Source organism: Chionomys nivalis, chromosome 18 (genome assembly GCF_950005125.1).
Source record: "Chionomys nivalis chromosome 18, mChiNiv1.1, whole genome shotgun sequence".
In the NCBI taxonomy this organism is placed as follows: Eukaryota; Metazoa; Chordata; class Mammalia; order Rodentia; family Cricetidae; genus Chionomys; species Chionomys nivalis.
The window spans coordinates 22194319-22213060 of NC_080103.1; the positions used below are offsets into that span (position 1 = coordinate 22194319).

General features: G+C 46.6%; 1 protein-coding gene across 1 annotated transcript; it reads right to left on the bottom strand.

Annotated features, from left to right (window-relative positions):
• Nucleotides 1-10079: 10079 nt before the first annotated feature.
• Nucleotides 10080-15677, bottom strand: LOC130889438 (glutathione S-transferase Mu 1-like). Its single transcript, XM_057793167.1, has 8 exons — nt 15547-15677; nt 15163-15238; nt 14688-14752; nt 14314-14395; nt 14115-14215; nt 12987-13082; nt 12789-12899; nt 10080-10539 (listed from the first exon to the last, which is right to left on the bottom strand). The coding sequence occupies exons 1-8, from the start codon at nt 15580-15582 to the stop codon at nt 10450-10452; spliced, it is 657 nt and encodes a 218-aa protein (XP_057649150.1). The 5' UTR covers nt 15583-15677; the 3' UTR covers nt 10080-10449.
• Nucleotides 15678-18742: the final 3065 nt, after the last annotated feature.

Genomic DNA, 18742 nt, shown 5'->3' on the forward strand with positions numbered 1-18742 from the left:
GGGGGTGATGGAGTGGGAGAGCATGTGTTCCAAGAAGCTCACTGTCAAGGGACAACAGGATGCTGTCCACTCAGGAGCCTGGAACACTCTCACAGGACACTAGAAGTCCAAAGCTAGACCCTCATCTGTGCGGACCCCTGATTCTGAACCTTGCCCAGGCTCCTGACACATGAGTGTCTGGATATGACAGGGTAGCTCAAATGACCTTTCAAGTTACCCTGGGGTAAGTAAGTATCCTGGGGTAACCTTCATAAGGACAATGTCCTACCAACAGCAGGGTCCCACCTGTCTGCTTTCTCCCTTGAAGATGAAAGACTCTTTCAAAATCAAGAGGCTTGCGATTTTAGTGGACCAGAGGGTGACATCACCTTGTTTACAGAAACTTATCAGAAACAATGAAAAACAAATGATAGAAGTGGAGACTAAAATGGGTTTGCAAGTCAAAGGACAAGGCCATTGCTCTGCACAAAGTGCATTTTGGGATCAAGTTACCTTTTACTAGGTCCACAGGATATGAAGGCTTGCCCTCGGGAGTGTGCAGAGTGTAGTGAGGGTGCAGGGGACAGGCAGAGGCTGGCTGTCTTCAGTCTGTGAAATTAGGAAAGCCACGTAAGTGACATTCTAACATTGTCAATGCAAATTCACAAATTCTAGCTACACTGGCTTCCTGATTTTTAAAGACAAAGGAGAAATGGGTACCAGTAGGCCAATGAAGGGATCTCTGCCTCGTGGAAACTTTCTGAAAGCCTCTGACTTGCTGACTGTCCAGAAAACTTAGGAAATCCCGGGCGGTGGTGGTGCACGCCTTTAATCCCAGCACTTGGGAGGCAGAGGCAGGTGAATCTCTGTGAGTTCGAGACCAGCCTGGTCTACAGAGCTAGTTCCAGGACAGGCTCCAAAGCCACAGAGAAACCCTGTCTTGAAAAACCAAAAAAAAAAAAAAAAAAAAAAAAAGAAAGAAAGAAAGAAAACTTAGGAAATGAAGGAAATACTTTCTCTTTTCTGTAGGAAATAAGGAAACAACTATCACCGTGTCCCAGATATGGGCAGCTCAGAGCTGAGACAAAGACTGTCCTCCATACCTATGATAGTAAGAATGGCTAAAGGGTTGGGGATGTAAAACCAGAATAAGGGAGCCCGTGCTGCTGGCACCACTGAGCAGAGACAGGATTTGAATCTTCATGGTGTACTTTCATCGGAGAGCATGCAATCTGAGACGCTGACAAATTAATACCCTAGGAAAGCAGAAACCATCTTGGCATCTTGTCTCCACCCATTGGGTTTTTATAGCGTTAGATGTGGGGGGGGGAGCAACTGTGGCTGGGAGGAGCCTCTGTGTATAATCCAGGTCCATGAAGAAGACAGGAAGGAGGGAGGGAAGGCAGGAAAAGACAGAGGCAGGGAGGGAGGGAGGGAGGGAGGGAGGGAGGGAGGGAGGGAGGGAGGGAGGGAGGGAGGCTGTTGGGATAGAGGAAAGAGAGAGGGAAGAGGAGACAGATGGAAATGAAAGAGAAAGAGACAAAACTTGAGTTTAAATGCATTAAGGTTTCAAAGTGACAGAAAAGCAGCCAAGTTTATAGTAAAATAAAACTGTAGGAAACAAACAAAATTATACAAAGAAGGAAAATACTGAAACTTTCTTCCATGTTCACAAGAACCCAGTAATTATACCATAAAATGTTAACAAAATTGATAGAGCATAACTCCAACAAGAGAAGAAAAAACAGAGACAGAAATTCCAGGCGCCGAAGAAGTGGCCCAAGGGTAGAGAGCTTGCCTGGCATGCACAATGCCCTGGGTTCAATCCCAAGCAAATCATAGAACAGGCATGGTGATGCCCACCTGTAATCCTCGTGCTCACAGGGTGGAGGAGACCGGATCAGAAAGATGGTCAAGGTCACCTTCAGCTACACAGCAACTGAGTCAGGCCTGGGACATAAGACCTTGCCTCTACATGGGAGTAGTGAAGAACCCAAGTTAATAAATATCGAGAGACAGGGAAAAAAAAAGATATATAAATCTAAACAAATAATTTCAAATTTGGGGATACATTTTTTTCCATAGATGCATGTTAACGCTACAATCAACTGCATCTAACAAATACAGCAAAATAGGGATTTCAAAATTTAAGGCTTGAATGAGGTAAAAATGCATACTAAATAGAGATTTTCTTTTGCACGGACTGTTTTTCAGAAACTGGCTCTACGGAATTACAAAGCCTGCCTAAAACCTACATGGCGCATCAGGTTCGTGAGCTTCTCTCAGGTCTGGCGTGAATGGTCACCTGGGAGGCAGCAAGATGAGGATGGCTGTCAATCACTGTCTGGTCTGGGCCTAAGTCCCCACCTAGGCACCACAGAGAAAGCGTACTGTGTCTTCCTAAAAACTGTTCAGACAGAGCATGGGAGAGTCAGCAGTGAGAAGGTGGAGTTGGAGGGAGGGGAAGGGCACGGAGATCAACAGAATGGCTGTGTCCAAAGGGCAGGTTAGACCCTCTGCAAGACACTCTCGACACACTAGAGAGCTAAATACAGACATGGGCCCCACTCAGGAATCCTGCAAAATCTGTCTGACTGTGTCCTCTTATCAGGAGGGAACCTGGGGTCCAGGAACGTTTAATCAACTACCTTCTTTGACACAGCGAGGCAGTGGGACAGGGCCCAGGTCAGAGTGGCTCTGTGGGTGCCCCTCTGTGGGTGTCCCTCTGTGGGTGCCCCTCTGTGGGGTCCCTGGGCTCAAGGAGGTCCTGACCTCCTGCAGGGGCCCAATCAATCTCTCTCTACATACCTAGACATGTTCCTGTAAACGACCCAGAACCCAGTAGATCTGTGATCCATAGCCCTAGCACAATCCGTGAGCATCCCAGGTTCTGAGACCAGAGCCAATGAAACAAACACACCCTGGATTTGGGACCTGACACAGCAAAAGAAACGCTTTATCCCTGAATCCAGAGTCAGAGAAAAAAAACACCCCAAGTCCCTAACCAGAGCCAAAAGAACACACTTTGCCCCTAGAATCAGAGCCTGTTAAAGAAATTCACCCTGACCCTAAAATTGGAACCAAAAAAGCTAAAAAGAAAGAAATCAGAGCTATCTCTGCCCCAACACGAAACCAGCCAATCCCTGAGCAGGAAAAACCAACCAATCCCTGAATAGGGAAGTAGTAACCTCTAGTCTAGATTCACGACTCCCCATATACTAAAGTCTAAGGAAGTAGTAACTCCTAGCCTAGAGCCCTACCATGGCCTTTTCCAGCACTCGGGTGAATGATCTAGAAACATTGCAGTAAGTTTGAGGTCAGCCAGGGCTACATATTGGTCTCAAGACCAGCATGGGATATAGCGTGTTTGAACAAACAATATGACCAAAGAGATGGCTCAGTCATTAAGACACTTGCTGCTACTGAAGACAACCAGAGTTTGGCTCCACCCACCTGGGATGGCTCACAGACACCTGTAACAGAAGCTCCAGAGGAGCTGACCACCTTTTCTTGCCTTTTGGGTTCACATAAGAATTCATGCACACCCACACAGACACACACAATACAAATTTTTAAACAAAAATTAGAAACAATATTTTAATTTGAGAAAGGAAAAACAGCATAACAAAATTAAAAGGAATTTTAATTGTTGTCCCTGAGTGTGTTCCCAACGATGCAAACTCTCACCTGCGGGTTGAACTCACAAGGTGTGAACACATATGACTGCATCCAGTCACGGACAAACTGAAAAAGCAAGGAAATAACTTGTTCCTCAAAGACCAAGAGTTTTATCGAGTAAGATTTCAGGAGGATGAAATAAACATTTGGGAAGATTCCTATAAAGTAGAGGAATAATTGAGACTTAAAGAAGGGACGGAGAGGAACGTGGGTCCTTTTGACCCCGAGAACAGCATAACACACAGCAGCAGACGAAAAAGCAAGCTGCGGTTGTCTGAGCCACCTGCTAGGAAAATATGCTGATTCGTGTGGGTATAAGAGGGATTGCACTGGAAGAGGCTTGCAGAGTTCATAATCCAGGGTTCCGTGACAGTTCATCCTGGAATTCTTGTTTTCATTGATCGAGCCTGTCCAATCTGGAAATCCAGATAGTGTGAACCCACTTGACCACAGTCCTTGGCGCAAGTCAAGGCCCGAGCTACCTTGGACAGGACAGAGGGTTCAGGACAGACTTTGATCTCTGGGAACTGAAGGTCCACTCGGGAAGAACAGACACTGTCTTGAGGTGGGTGGGCCCTCATAACAGTGTTCACTTGATATAGATGGGGTTTGGAAGGACAGTGGCACCAACATGGGGAATGACCTGGATTGTAAGAACCTACATGAGATCAAAAGGGAAACAGGTCTGGGTTCATAGGAACCGCAGGGTCCTGGTCCTGATCCAACCTGGTTCACCCCAGTCAGAGCCCTGGGGATTCAGATATGTTTCAAGGAAAGAAGATGGACAGTCACTGAAGAGGACCCCAACAATGACCACCATGCCCTTGTACACACACACACACACACACACACGGTGAAGTGAGTGATTTGGCTAGCATTTTGTCACGTGAGAAATGGACTCTCGATTCAGAAAATTCCTTCAGAAGATTTGCTTTATTGTTTTGGTAGTGGTGGTGGTATTTTGGTTGATTAGTCGGTTGGTTTTGTTTTAGACAGGGTCTCTCATAGCAATGGCTGTCCTGAGACCGAGAGTGAGTACTTTGTAGACCAGGCTAACCTCGAACTCACAGAGATCCCTCTGCCTCTGCCTCTGGAGCACCAGGATTAGAGACTTGCACCTCCCCGGACAACGCTTTATTGTTGCTTCTCCATTCTAACTGCAGAGGGAAGAGCTATACTGGAGAGACCACGGCCTGCAAGGCCTCAGTACTGGCCCCACCTGGGGAGCGTTTGCCAGCCGCTATGCCAGGCCCTTCCGACCTTTATCTTTTGATTCCTCATTTCTTCCTGCAATCCTGTGCTTGCTGTTTTTATTTTATTTTTTTTTAACTGCAGCAGACACTGTGTATGAAGACATCACTCATCAGGGCTCTCATCCAGTGGTGCTGCCTGGTACAGGGAGGTCATGGGCACTGCCTGACAAAGGCCAGGATCTATGATGCAGCCACCGGCATAGGAACCTGCTCAGTACGTGCTCCTGCAACTTCGACAACTTCCGGCTACCTCCTACTTTTGGAATTTTTAAGTGCAAGGTCCTAGCAGATGAGAAAGAGAGGTTCCAATATTCGGGGCGGGGTGTGGCGGGGGAGACAGACAGAGAGACAGAGAGAGAGAACCCTTTAAAGAAATAGGTTGGTGACAAATGGCAGCTGGGTGATACTTTTCTCAAAGTTGTCTCCACCTGTGAGCGTTGGTGAATTCAATTCGATCTTAGGAGCTTATAAGTACCATTGTAAAGAGACAAAAATTCCGTAGCATTATTACTATTTGTGGTTATTAAAATAGTGGTGGTATTTGTCAGAGCCAGATTAGTGGATTTTATTAATGTCCAAACTATGATCCTCACTGAGTCTCGGTGTAGCAGCAGAATAGCAAGAGAAAGAAACCCTGAAACGTCTTTAATCCTTTCAGTAAAAACTTACTCTGAAACCTGTTTGCTGAGGTATCCTCTATTTGGAATGTGGTAGCAAGGCAAATTATTTTTAGGCCTGGAAATTGGAAATATAATCTAAAGGACCTGAAAGTGTAAAACCAAAGCCCTGGCAGCAAGCAAGAGGCATGGCACAGTTTTGTCTATAGTGAGAAACTTAAATATTTCAAATGTCAGGGGGCTAAGTAAGGAATTGTTTCTATTACTTAACATGTTTATAAATATAGTTTTGCATATATAGTGAATTCAATCAATATAAGATGAACAACCACTCATTTATATTCTTATATATAAAAAATATATATATATATCTTTTAATAGTATATAATTTAAGTAAAAGCTATCAGTTACAGTCTATAGTTTAAACTAATAGCGGGATGACCACTCATCAACCTGCATTCCAAATCATCCTCAACAGTTCACAATTAAAGTAAATTTATTCTTAGCAGTTTATAATATAAGCTAGTTGTCTTTATGAATTTAGACTTTTGTTTGTCCCTGATAGATTTAGCCTAATAATAATAATAATTCTGAACTGAAGTTCTTTTAGCATTGAAACGAAAGCTTTTAATCATAAAAACAATACATAGGGAGACCGGCAATCATATACATCCTTTTATAGCGAGTGTAGCGTGAAATAAAATAAGCATAGTAAAGAAACCAAAATAATAAGAGGAAAGATTCTCAGGGATAAATGAGAATTGGAACGCGCAGACACAGGAGACGGTCAACGGTGTGTACAGTGTGTACGTCTGAGCTGCGAACAAAGAACAGGGAACCCTCAAATTCAGACATTCAAAACCCGTCAGAAGACTAGGCGAGCACTGTGACCACATTCATACCTACAGAGCAGACGGACATTTTAAGAAGAAGAAAAATAGACTTTCAAATGAAACAGCCCGTTGTGGATGGGTAGAATTTCAGCATGGCATCAGGGAAGTATAGAGCAGAGAGCTTTGGTGGGGCCGCTGGGATCAGAGCAAGCTGGGACAGCCAGGGAAAGAAACCTCAAGAGCAAAGAGAGAGGGATGGGGCGGAGACGCAGGCGCGGGAGACTGCAAACACACGCAGGGAGAAAAACCGCAGAGACTCAAGGAGACCAGATAGGAACTTTCTGACGTGGTCATGACTTTTTATAAACAGAAAACTCCGTTAGCTACGTTTACTCAGAAAGAGAGAGAGAAAGAGACGTTTTTAGAGTAATAAGGGAGAAGGCAGTTGGAGAAACAAGTCTGGAATGCTGGAAATGAGGGTTGTGAATTATTTTTTGCATTTGTAATTTCGCGAGAGGAACTCTCCAGTGCAACCAAGCTCTGGTATGAAAATAAATAGCTGCTTCGGCTCTGAGCTCCACAGCAGTTTGGAAGTTAACTCTTTCGTGTCCAGTGAATCATTACATTGAAATCTCTGTTTGCAGAGCGATCAGAGCCTCCAGGGGCTGTGAGAGCATAGCAAATTCTATTAATTTTTATTTACGTTCTCCGGGGGTTGTATAGAGTTATTTACAAGCAGGCATAGCAGATGAAGCCAAATAAGATTACAGTATCGTGCTGCCTTTTTCACAGAACCTGAATGAAATAGCAGTGGGGTTTTCCCATGAAAGGAGCGAATAAAATCTGCCTGTTAGAGTCTGTCCGTGATTCGGACCTACAACGTCAGCGAAGCTCAGAGGTCCTCTTTGTTAGTCTTTACGTTTCTCAGGGGTCCATTTGGGATGCAAGATTAAGCGCTGAAGAGGAAGGCAGTCGGGGATACGATACTCTATTACCTCCTCTGCCAAGCCGTCTTCCTCCTCCGGGGCTCATTTTCCATGCCTGATTTATGAGAATCCTCTTCCCAGCTGTTTATGGACGGAAACAGCTAGGCATTTACGTCCACGGCTTTGCCAAATGGGACTTCAACAGGGAGTTTACGTCTGGTGGGTCGACTTGCTGAGCACTAGTCACCGCTGTACTTTCCTGCAGCCTCTTGCAATCAGCTGCACTGGGGACAGAGGCGTGAGTATCCTGCTGCTTCTACCGAGTGAATTTCAGTACAGGTTCAACAGTGGGAATGCACTCCAGAGTAAGCACTGCCAATCAACAGCCTAAGTTTCTCCCACAGAGGTAGCTTCTCCTCTCCTTCCCACCCCCCTCCTCCTCCCCCTTCTTCCCTTTCTCCTTCCATAACCCACTAAATAAATATCCAACCTCGCTATGCCTGGCGTGTCTATTGGTCTCTGTCTCTCACCTGCTGTGGCTCCTCATCAGACCTACTGACCCACTGAGGTCTCCCGCTGCTCGGCTCCCTGCCTGGGACCCACTGCTCCTCATAGCCCGAAGCCAGCTGCGCCCCTCAGGGAACAACACCATTTTATTTTTACCATTACACTAAGGGAAAAAAATCCCTCTAAACTTAACTTTCTTTTCTGATCTCCCAGAATTTTACCAGGTCCAGGTATCCCCTTAATCTGTGTCCAGGACAGCTTCAAAGTGGCTAATCCCTAGTGGTTCAACCATACAGACTGCTTCAGCTAGACCTGCTCTTTCCTGGCACTGGACAGTCATACAAAGCCTGGACAGCAGTGAAACAACCAGCTACCCCAGGACTTGGCAAGCATACAAGCTTCCTCAGATCCTCCCTAAAATACTGACACCCCAAGGTCTCGAGAACACAATACCCTCATTCCTGCCTTACCAGCTACCCCTTTCCATCTCCTCACCTTTTATAATAAACGACAGGGAAGAATGTTAGTATTCAACAATTTGCACTGGCTTGTCCTTGGGGACCTTGCAGGATACATCATCAGCTACAGCCATACCCTGTGCTCATGACCTAGGTCCCCTTATAAAAGACAAGCTCCTCCTGCCTCTTGCTCTCTCTTCCACTCTTACCCACAAAGGCCATGTCTGCACCTCCTCCCTTCTACCCAATAAAACTCCCACGAGTTCTGTTGTATGGTATGATTTTCCTTTTACCGCCTTCAAACTACAATGAGGACCAAACTTCTATGAAGATAATTGATGCAAATTCCAAATTTTCCATTCATCAACCATGTGCCAAGCCTGCCCATGCATATCAAAGATGAACAATCCAAAGTTGGTATTGTGGTACACACCTGTAATCCCAGTATTTAGAAGGTAGAAAATGGAGAATTATGAGATCAAGAGGCATCTCAGCCACATAGTGAGTGAGAACTCAGTGTGGGGGATATGAGATCCTGGACCAAAACCCCGGACAGCCACAGGCTGGAGACGTGGGTCAGAGGTTAAGAGTCCCCTGCTCATTGAGCGGTTCTGCCCCAGGGCCCACGTGCACATCTGTAAGTCCAGCTCCAGGAGTCTGATGGCCTCTTCCGGCATCTGCGGGCACCAGGTACCCATGTGGTGTTCACACACATAAAATAAAAATAAAGGTCTGAGCTCTTAAGGTCCAAAAGAGGAGCAGAAGGAGGGAGAACATGAGCAAGGAAATCAGGACCACGAGGGATGCACTCACCCACTGTGACAGTGGATCTGACTTATTGGGAGCCCACCAAGGCCAGCTCGTCTGGGACTGAATAAGCATGGGTTGAAACTGGACTCTCTGAGCATGGCGGACAATGAAGGCTGATGAGAAGCCAAGGACAATGGCACTAGGTTTCGATCCTAATACATGAATTGGCTTTGTGGGAGCTTAGCCTGTTTAGACGCTCACCTTCCTGGATGTAGATAGAAGACCTTCGTCTTCCCGCAGGGCAGAGAATTTGGACTGCTCTTCAGTATCGAAAGGGAGGGGGAATGGTGTGGGGGTTGGAGAAGAGGAGTGGGGATAGGGGGAGGGGAGTGGGGGGAGGAGACATTATTTGGGAGGAGGGGAGGGAAATGGGAAACGGGGAGCAGGTGGAAATATCAATTAAAAAAGAATAAATAAATAAATAAATAAATTCCTGGGGAACAAGAAGGAAGAAGAATGCCTGTGTTCCAGGAATTTCAGCTTAATCATGGCTCTTTCTTTCCACAGGGGACTCAGGGTGAGGTGTTACCACCACCTTAAAGAAAACAAGAGATTCCCTTCAAGATGTTCTCAACGTGAAGGGCTTGGCTGACAATTGCTTGGCTGTGCAGACTTCACAGCTCATATCTGGCATGGATGGGGCCCCTTCCCCTCCCCACATCATAGCAAGTACAGGATTTCATAGATATAGCCTCAGAATCCTTAATATAGAAATTCGGGCAACCATAAAAAATAAAAAATAAAAATAAATACATCTAAAAAAAACAATAAAAAAGAGATGGAGAGGGAGAAAGAGAGCAATTCTTCAGTTCACTGTGGCTTGAGTTGAGGGAAAGACTCCTACATCAGTTGCAGGCAGTAGGGGATGTTCATGGACAGGAAGGTTGAGAACACAAACGAGGGTTGTATGTTTAGCTTAGGAAAGCTGATGAGCAGGACAGAAACAGAGACCACCCAGAAGTCAACCCGGTTGATCCCGAGAGTCAGTCACAGTCAGCAAAACAAGACACAGAACAAATGTCATTCAGACTTTACTGGAGATGAGACAGGGTTCAGTTGCTCACTCTGAGGAGCAGGGCCAGCACACAGGCAGGTCTGATCTCTCAGGCCTTACTGGGGATCCTGGGGTCTGGTACATTCCTCCAAGCAGCAAGGAGGAAGGGCTGGATGCAGGACAGGATAAAGGAATAGGAGCAGGAGACTGATGCAGAAATGGGGAGTCCAAGGATCCAGAGGCTTGACTGAAGAAAGGGCTTGTAAGAAGAAATGGAGGAATCGGGAGTAAAAAGTAGACGGAAACAATATTTGGTGGGGACACACAGCCGTGGCTGAGAGCCAGAGCCAGCAGGGTGGTCATGAATATTCCCAGAGGCCTGGGTTTTGTAGCCCTATTTTGGGTTCCAATAGGCCAGCGATACATAGAATGGTTTGTAGATAAAGCGGCTGCTTTTCATGTAGTCAGATATCTTCTTCAGGCCCTGTAGGGGAGGAGAAGGCAGAAACTCAGGATCTGTGGCCCACTGGGTGCACAGGTTTTCCTCTAAGAACCCAAGCACAGTGCGAGCTGCTCAGGTGCCCAGCAGGGAAGGAGAAACCAAACAAAGACCCAGTACCTCAGTAAATCCTGACTTAATGAGAGTAGGGATGGGTGAACCCATAAGGAGAGAATGGAGTGACCTTGGTCATTCTCTTGAAGTAGGAAAATCTAAACGTTAAAACCTGGTAGTCAAATGCATGTTCAGTGTGTCCATCCTACTGTCCTCAGCCCCACTAGAGAAGGACCGCAGAGGATACCGTGCGTGTGCCATCTTCCCAGCACACAGCCTACATAAGCTGTGAAGAATTCAGGCTGCCTGTATCCAAGTGAGCAGGCTTCGCTGACCTTGAACTGCAGCCTCCCACATTCTCCCACTGTGCTGTACGGTCAGTTCTTCCACAGTCTCCAGAGCTGAGCAGCCTGGACGAGAGTGAAGCTGATGGACACTAACAAAACACATCGCTTGTTGAACAACAACAACAAAAAAAGATCCCATGCTAAGATTCCCAATAGACTACAGCCTAGCTCCCCCAAATCTCGAGTAAAGTGGGGTTTGTGGCTATCACATGTACCTCATGGTCAGGCACACCTCACTCAGCATCCCTGGGTGGAGATGCATCCTTCCAAGTACCACGAAGATGAAAATAGTGCCACATTTAGAGACACCAGAGAAGATGAATGAAAATGACAGCAAAATCCCCTTTCACAGTAATGCATCAAGCTGTTGCTGAGAAGAAAGACGAAGGGAAGGAAACAGGATACCTAGACACTGAACAATTCACGATATCAGCCTCCAACAGCCGCAACCTGTCCACGTAGGAGGGCACCAGCTGTAGCCCTGGATCCCAGGGCTTCCCCAGTCAGGGATATGATCGGGCAAAGAGTTGGACAGGCCAGACATGCATACTGCGTCTTGGCACCGCATGTCCTGCTGTATTTCCACTCTGAACGGCATTTGCTATACACTGCTGACATGTCCTGAAAAACCATAGGCCTCAGGGCTGGAAAATCCAGGCTCCATGGCAACCATGACTTCTTTCCTTTGGCATCAGTGAGATCTACTGCCCTAGGTCCTTGGAAGCTAGACGCACACACGGAAACAAACACAACCTCCTCCAATGGAACTGGTTCCCTGAGAAAAGACAGCCTCTACAGTTAGCTGTCTTAACAGTCCACTGGAGCTGATATTTCTACACAACATGTAGGTTGTGGATAAATTTCACGCAGTAGATCTAAGAACTGAACACAGTTCAGTGCTCAACAAATGCCAACTATTCTTCATTTCCATTCCAAGGAGTAGAAAGGCGTGGTGGTCTGAAAGAAAATGGCCCCCAAAGGGAGTGGCACTATTAGGAAGTGTGGCCTTTTTGGAGCAGGGTGGTCTTATCGGAAATCTGAAGAGTGCTTTGACATCAGACATGGGGAGGCAGAGTTTTGAGTTTGCCCAGCTGGTTTTTGGTCTTGCTTTGGTCCAGTATTTCCTCACTATGCTCCCTTCCCTGTGTTTTGGAATGGTAATGTATATCCTGTGCCATTACACATTGGAAGCGTGTGATCTGTTTTCTGATTTTGATTTTATAGGGGATTACAGTTAAGAGATTGTATGACTCTCAGAAGAGACTCTGAATTTTAGACTTTTAAATGAGTCTAAGACTATTATTGTCTATGGGGGACTTTTGAATCAGACTGAAGGTATTTTTTGCATTATGATATATGGCTACTGGCCTTTGGGGGCCAGGAAGTTGAAAGTACTGGTTTGAAAAAAAAGTAGCTCCAAAAGGCAGTGGCACTATTAGAAGGGTGTGGCCTGTTTGGAGATGGTGAGGTGGGGTTGGAGGTAGTGTGTCACTGTGCAGGTAGGTTTGGAGGTTTTCTTTGCTCAAGATACTGCCTAGTATATCAGACCACTTCTGGTTGCCTTCAGATCAAGATGTAGAATTCTCAACTACTTCCTGAACACTAAGTCTGCATGAACGCCACCATACTCCCAGCCATTATGCCCTCCCACCATGATGATAATGGACTAAACCTCTAAAACTATAAGCCACCAAGAATTAAATGTTGTTTTTACAAGAGTTGCCATGTCACGGTGTCTCTTCACAGCAATACAAACCCTAACTAACACAAAAAGCATCCAGGAAAGGGGAAGGGAAATAGGACATTCAATGGGATGGAGGATCAGAGCATCACCTCAAAGCGGGCCATGTAGTCGTTCAGGTTTGGGAAGGCATCCAGGGAGTGGGGCTGAAATATACGGTGCTGGTCAAGAATATCATAGAGGAGGAAATCCACATAGGTGATCTGCAGGAAGCCAAGGGTAAGTGTGCTGGAATTTGATGCCTGGGAAGAACAGCAACTCCTCCTTCCCTCCTGCCTCCCTCTCTTTACCTTGTCCCCTGCACACCATGGCCGCTTGCCCAGGAACTCCGAGTAGAGCTTCATCTTCTCAGGGATGGTCTTCAAAAACTCTGGCTTCTGCTTCTCCTGAGACAGAAAATGGCTGTCACCACCCTTAGGCTCCGGCTCCCAGCAGGGAGCTTGGGCTCCTAGAACAGCACAAGAGAAGAGCCACCTTCCCAACAATGGGCCAGGTCTGTGCCTGGGCTTCCAGTTAACACATCACTATTTTATTGGTGGCAGAATTCACGTCAGAGGTGATGGAAAGTCAGACAGGAATTTCACTGTCCCTGAAATCTGAAGTCCACACCAGGTGCTGTGAGTGACACCCAGGACCTCCTGAGTATCCTGCATGTCCTGGCTCAGAGATCCAGTGGAACCACAGACACACAGGACATAAAGAGAAGACAGTTATGCTAGGTTGGGCTTTGGGGGGCCATGAGAACAGATCACATGAGTGAGGAGCTTGCATCAGTGTTGAGCAGTGACTAATACTGAAAGGAAGAAGGTTAAGCAGTCCTCAGGCAGACCCTGAGCGGGCATTATGAAGATGTCCTGGTTTCTATTGATACCTAAGGCAGAACTATGGGGAGATGTGTGAGACCAGCGTGCATATATGACCTACTTGCATCATTTGGGGAGTATACTGCTGCCTGTTGGTAGAGAGGGGGTCCAATATTGATGTCAAGGATCTTTCTCAATCACTGTCCACCTTATTTTTTTTTGAGACAGGGCCTCCCATTGAATCTAGAGCTCACAGACTAGCTGGATTCATTGGCCAGAAAGCCCCCAGAAATCCTCCTGTTTCTCCCCCAGAACGCTATGATATGAACACTGGGTAAGATGAACATGGAATCGGCAGAAGCACAGACATGGCGGAGATTTACAACTACATAAAGGACTTAGATCCACTGTTCACGCGCAGAATCTCAACCGTATCTCGCATGGTCACTCTAGTGATAATAGTCTCACAATATCAATGTGCTATCTCGCTGGTAAGATAGGAGAGCGTGGAGAATAAATAACCATTCATTCACTGAAGGAGGAGGCTGCAGATCTAATGCAAGCCTTTCAGTCCTGCTGCAAACCCTGCCCACTGCTACACCACGGGCAACTCACAAAGTCAGGGTTGTAACAGAGCCTGATGAGCTCCATGCGGTGGTCCATGACCTGGTTCTCCACAATGTCGGCACGAATCCTCTCTTCCTCTGTCTCCCCACCTGCAGCACACACAGCACAGACTCACCCTTAGCCTCTCACCCCAGTCCAGACAAAGAGATTGTCCCCCATGCCCCACCCTGCAGCCAGCCCCACTCACACAGGTTGTGCTTGCGGGCAATGTAGCGCAGGATGGCGTTGCTCTGGGTGATCTTGTGGGGGCCGTCAATTAAGTAGGGCAGCTGGGAAGACAAGCAGGGACAGTCAGATGGGATATGAGGTCCCAGCCTCACTTCCCTGGGTTAGGACAGACATGTGGCCATGTGGCCTGGCATTCAGCATGGCTAGCATGGGAAGTCCTCCATGAATACACTGCACACTGAATGGAAGAACTGGGACACAGCCCATCACACTGTGCAGCCACCAGGAATGGGAGCAGGAGAGCAGAAACTCTGACCCCAAACTCCCTCAGCCAGACAAGGAGATGAGGTGAGGATGCCATGCCTTCCCTAAACCTCCCTTCCCTGCACCTACATTGGGAAAGTCCAGGCCCAGCTTGAATTTCTCGTTCAGCCACTGGCTTTGGTCACAATCAGGAGCTGTAGTGAGAACGAGAAAAGAAGTCAGCCAGTGCCCACCCTACTCCTGCTATTGGATCAGGAGCAAGAACCCCTGTGGTGGGCGGGTGGGGATGTCCTGCAACCTCCCACAGAGTCACTGTCCAAGATGGAGGAGAGGGATATAAACAAGTGATAAGAAGAAGAGCCTGGACCCAATAGAACCCCAATTCTGCATCCAGTCTGGTTATAAATACAGATGGACCAGGAGCTCCATTCTTGGTGATCTACATGAAAAGCCTAACTCAGCCCCCAAAGAGGTTTCTGGAAGCAACGGACTCTAACTACAACGGTAGGAGGGCTGCAATCTGAGGAATAAGGGGCTAGGCATGAGTTGGTGGGCATCACCGGGCAAGAGGGAAACAGGAGACTGACCAGGAAGGTGTCATTACCATCCCCCATTTTGTATTTCTTCTCCTCATAGTTTGAGTCTGTGTATTCCAAGAGCATGCGGATGGATTGTGTCAGCTGGAAGAGAAGATCAGAAACAGAGGTGAGAAATTGTGGGGGCCTTACTGTATGACTTCATCTTCTCCAATAGAGACCATACACTGCACAAATACACCATGCAGTGTGCGTATAGACGCACATGTGCACCCCTACACACACACACACACACACACACACACACAGCCTCCCTAGCGTTCATGCTCCTGAGCTCTGAGAACTAAAGGCAGAAGACTCTAGAGGGAGGGGGAGTGCCGAGGAGCACCCCTCTGCTAGAAAGGTCCCGCTGTTATGAACTTCCTGCTTCACATCCCAGTCCCCTCGCTTACACCACGGACATTCCAGTATCCCAGGATCATAGGCATAGTGCTGGCGGTAGCCTTCTCAAACTAACTTTAACAGGGTTGATCTGGGCCTTTGGACAAACTGGGAGACTACGCAGACTCCCAAAGAGGAGGAGGCGGGACAAAGCAGCAGGTCCCGCCACACTCTGCACCAATCCCAGTTCGGCATTCTTCTTCCTCTCTTGTGTATCCAGAGCTACAGATCCTGACCCGGAAGGCAAGAAAGTCACACCCTCTCCGAGAGAGGAGGGATTAAGATCCTCAGCAGCCTCTGCCCCAAGATTCTGTCCTGTGCACCCTAAAAGCAAAATCTGTTCTCTTGCCCCAAACCCTCTTAGCAACTACCGCCATCGCCACCTGCTGGATGCTCCGGAAACTGGCACTTTCTCTGGAGACTGGCCAGATAGCTAACGATCAAGGATGTTTTTCCTTTGCTTGGCAGAGCTCAGTTTTCATACTCTGACTGTGGGAATCTGTCATTCTGGGAGGCTCGACTCTCAGCTTAAGTACAAAAAAAAAACGCGCCCCCAACTTGAAACCTTAATCTAGCACGTATCCTCGAAGAAAGGGCTCTGCCAGTTGGTTGCACAGCTACCAATTGTTCACACAGACTCCAGTGACAGGAACAGTTGGTGACCTGGAAACAACCCCAGGGCAGGGACAAACAGAAGAGTAAACGGTCTCTGTATTTTCCTTTAGGAGATTTGGGAACCCAGCCCTCCTGGTCATCAATCATTAACCAATGTATTGGCCGTGTTTATGGATCCAAATTCAAGAACCAAAAACAGAGAGTCGGAAACCTGAGGGGAGTCACAGTCATGGGCAACTGTCAGCTATAAGAACCAGCACAGTGCAAAGGAGCAAAGAGCTCACAGGTGGGGGGTGATGTAGTGGGAGAGCATGTGTTCCAAGAAGCTCACTGTCAAGGGACAACAGGATGCTGTCCACTCAGGAGCCTGGAACACTCTCACAGGACACTAGAAGTTCAAAGTTAGACCCTCATCTGTGCGGATCCCTGATACTGGACCTTGCCCAGGCTCCTGACACATGAGTGTCTGGATATGACAGGATAGCTCAAGTGGCCTGGGGTAAGTAAGGGTCCTGGGGTAACCTTCATAAGGAAAATGTCCCACCTGTCTGCTTTTTCACTTGAAGGCACTGCTTTCAAAATCAAGAGGCTTGCAATTTTAGTGGACCAGAGGGTGACAGCACCTTGTTTACAGAAACTTATCAGATAATGAAAAACAAATGACCGAAGTGGAGACTAAAATGGGTTTGCAAGTCAAAGGACAAGGCCTTTGCTCTGCACAAAGTGCATTTTGGGATGAAGTCACCCTTTACTAGATCCAGGATCTGAAGCCAACATTTCCACAAAGGTTTGCCCTCGGGAGGGTGAATGTGCAGTGAGGGCGCAGGGGACAGGCAGAGGCTGGCTTCAGTCTGTAAAATTAGAGGAGTTACAGGCTTTGCAGGTCTCAGTGAGGATGCATGCTCAGAGACCACGTCCCTGGAACTGGCAATGCCTATGGCAAATGCTGCTTTAACGTTAGAACATGTCCACCTGCCCACTTCAGGTTCCTGCGATGCCCAAGCTCAGAAAATAACCTGAGGCCTTAAGGACAATGTCTAGTGTCAAGATTGCTCAGAAGACAATCTGATATGGGACAGAAGAAAAACAAAAATTCAAGGACTATTTTATTGCCACTGATTTCATAATCTTTTGGTTTTATTTTGACTCTTTAAAACTTTTCTTAATGGGCTGGAGAGATGGCTCAAAGGTTAAGAGCACTGACTGCTCTTCCAGAGGTCCTGAGTTCAATTCCCAGCAACCACATGGTGGCTCACAGCCATCTATAATGAGATCTGGTGCCCTCTTCTGGCAAGTAAGCATACATGGAAGGAATGTTGTATACATAATAAATAAATAAATCTTTAAAAAAAGATTAAAAAAACAAAAAACTTTTCTTAAGGTATAAATATTATCTCAAATTTATAAGATTAACAAGGAAAGAAGATGGACAGCTACTAAGGAAGACTCCACCATTGACGACCACAGCCCTTGTATGTGCACACACGCATACACACACACACACACACACATACACATGCACACACACAGTGAAGTGAGTGATTTGGCTAGCATATTGTCATTTTGATGCAAGCTAGAGTCACATGAGAAAAGGACCCTCAATTCAGAAAATACCTATAGGCAAGTCTGCAATGTATTTGCTTGATTAATAATTGGTGTGGGTGTGCCCAACTTACTGTGGTTGGTGCCACCTCCTGGGAAAGATGGTCCTAGACAATATAAGAAAGGAAGATGAGCAATCCATGAGGAGCAAGCCAGTAAGCACTACTCCTCCACAGCTACTGCTCCAGTTGCTATGTCCAGGTTTCTGTCTTGAGTTCCTGCCCTGATGCCCTAAGCCATAGTATGGAAGCCAAATAAGCCCTTCCCCACAACCAAGATGCTTTGGCCATGGTGCGGTTTATCATGGAACTAGAAACTAAGTAAGACAGTGAGTGAACTGAGACAGCCTAGTACTTTTGATTCACAATTCCTTAGTAATTAGTGATGCTGAACCAATTTTACATGCTCACTGGCTATCCATCTATATTATCTTGATAAATGTCTACTCAGGTCTATTGTCCACATTTAAATCCAATGATTTTCTAATGTTGTAACTGTTTGTGAATAACATTGTTGAGACACATTAATTTTCCTGCGCTTTATTGTTTTTGTTGTTAGGGTTTTGTTTGTTTATTTGGTTGGTTGGTTGGTTGGTTGGTTTTATTTCAGAAAGTGTCTCTCTACATAGCAACGGCTGTACCAGGACTCATTAAATAGACTATGGTGATATTTTGTTTGTGATTTAACAAATAAAACTTGCCTGAAAATCAAAGTACAGAGCCATAAAGGCCAAGCAGTGGCCTTTTATCCCACCACTCAGAAAGCAGAGGCAGACAGATCTCTGGGAGTTTAAGGCCACCTTAGGATACACTAGATTGATCCAATCTCAAACAGAAACAGAGCCAGACGGTGGTGGCCCATACCATCAATCCCAGAACTAAGAAGGTGAAGACAGGAAGGGATATGGCTGGGTGGAGAGAGGATTATAAGGTGGGAGGATACAAGAGATCAGGGCATTCAGTCTGAGGATTTATAGAGACAGGATCGCTC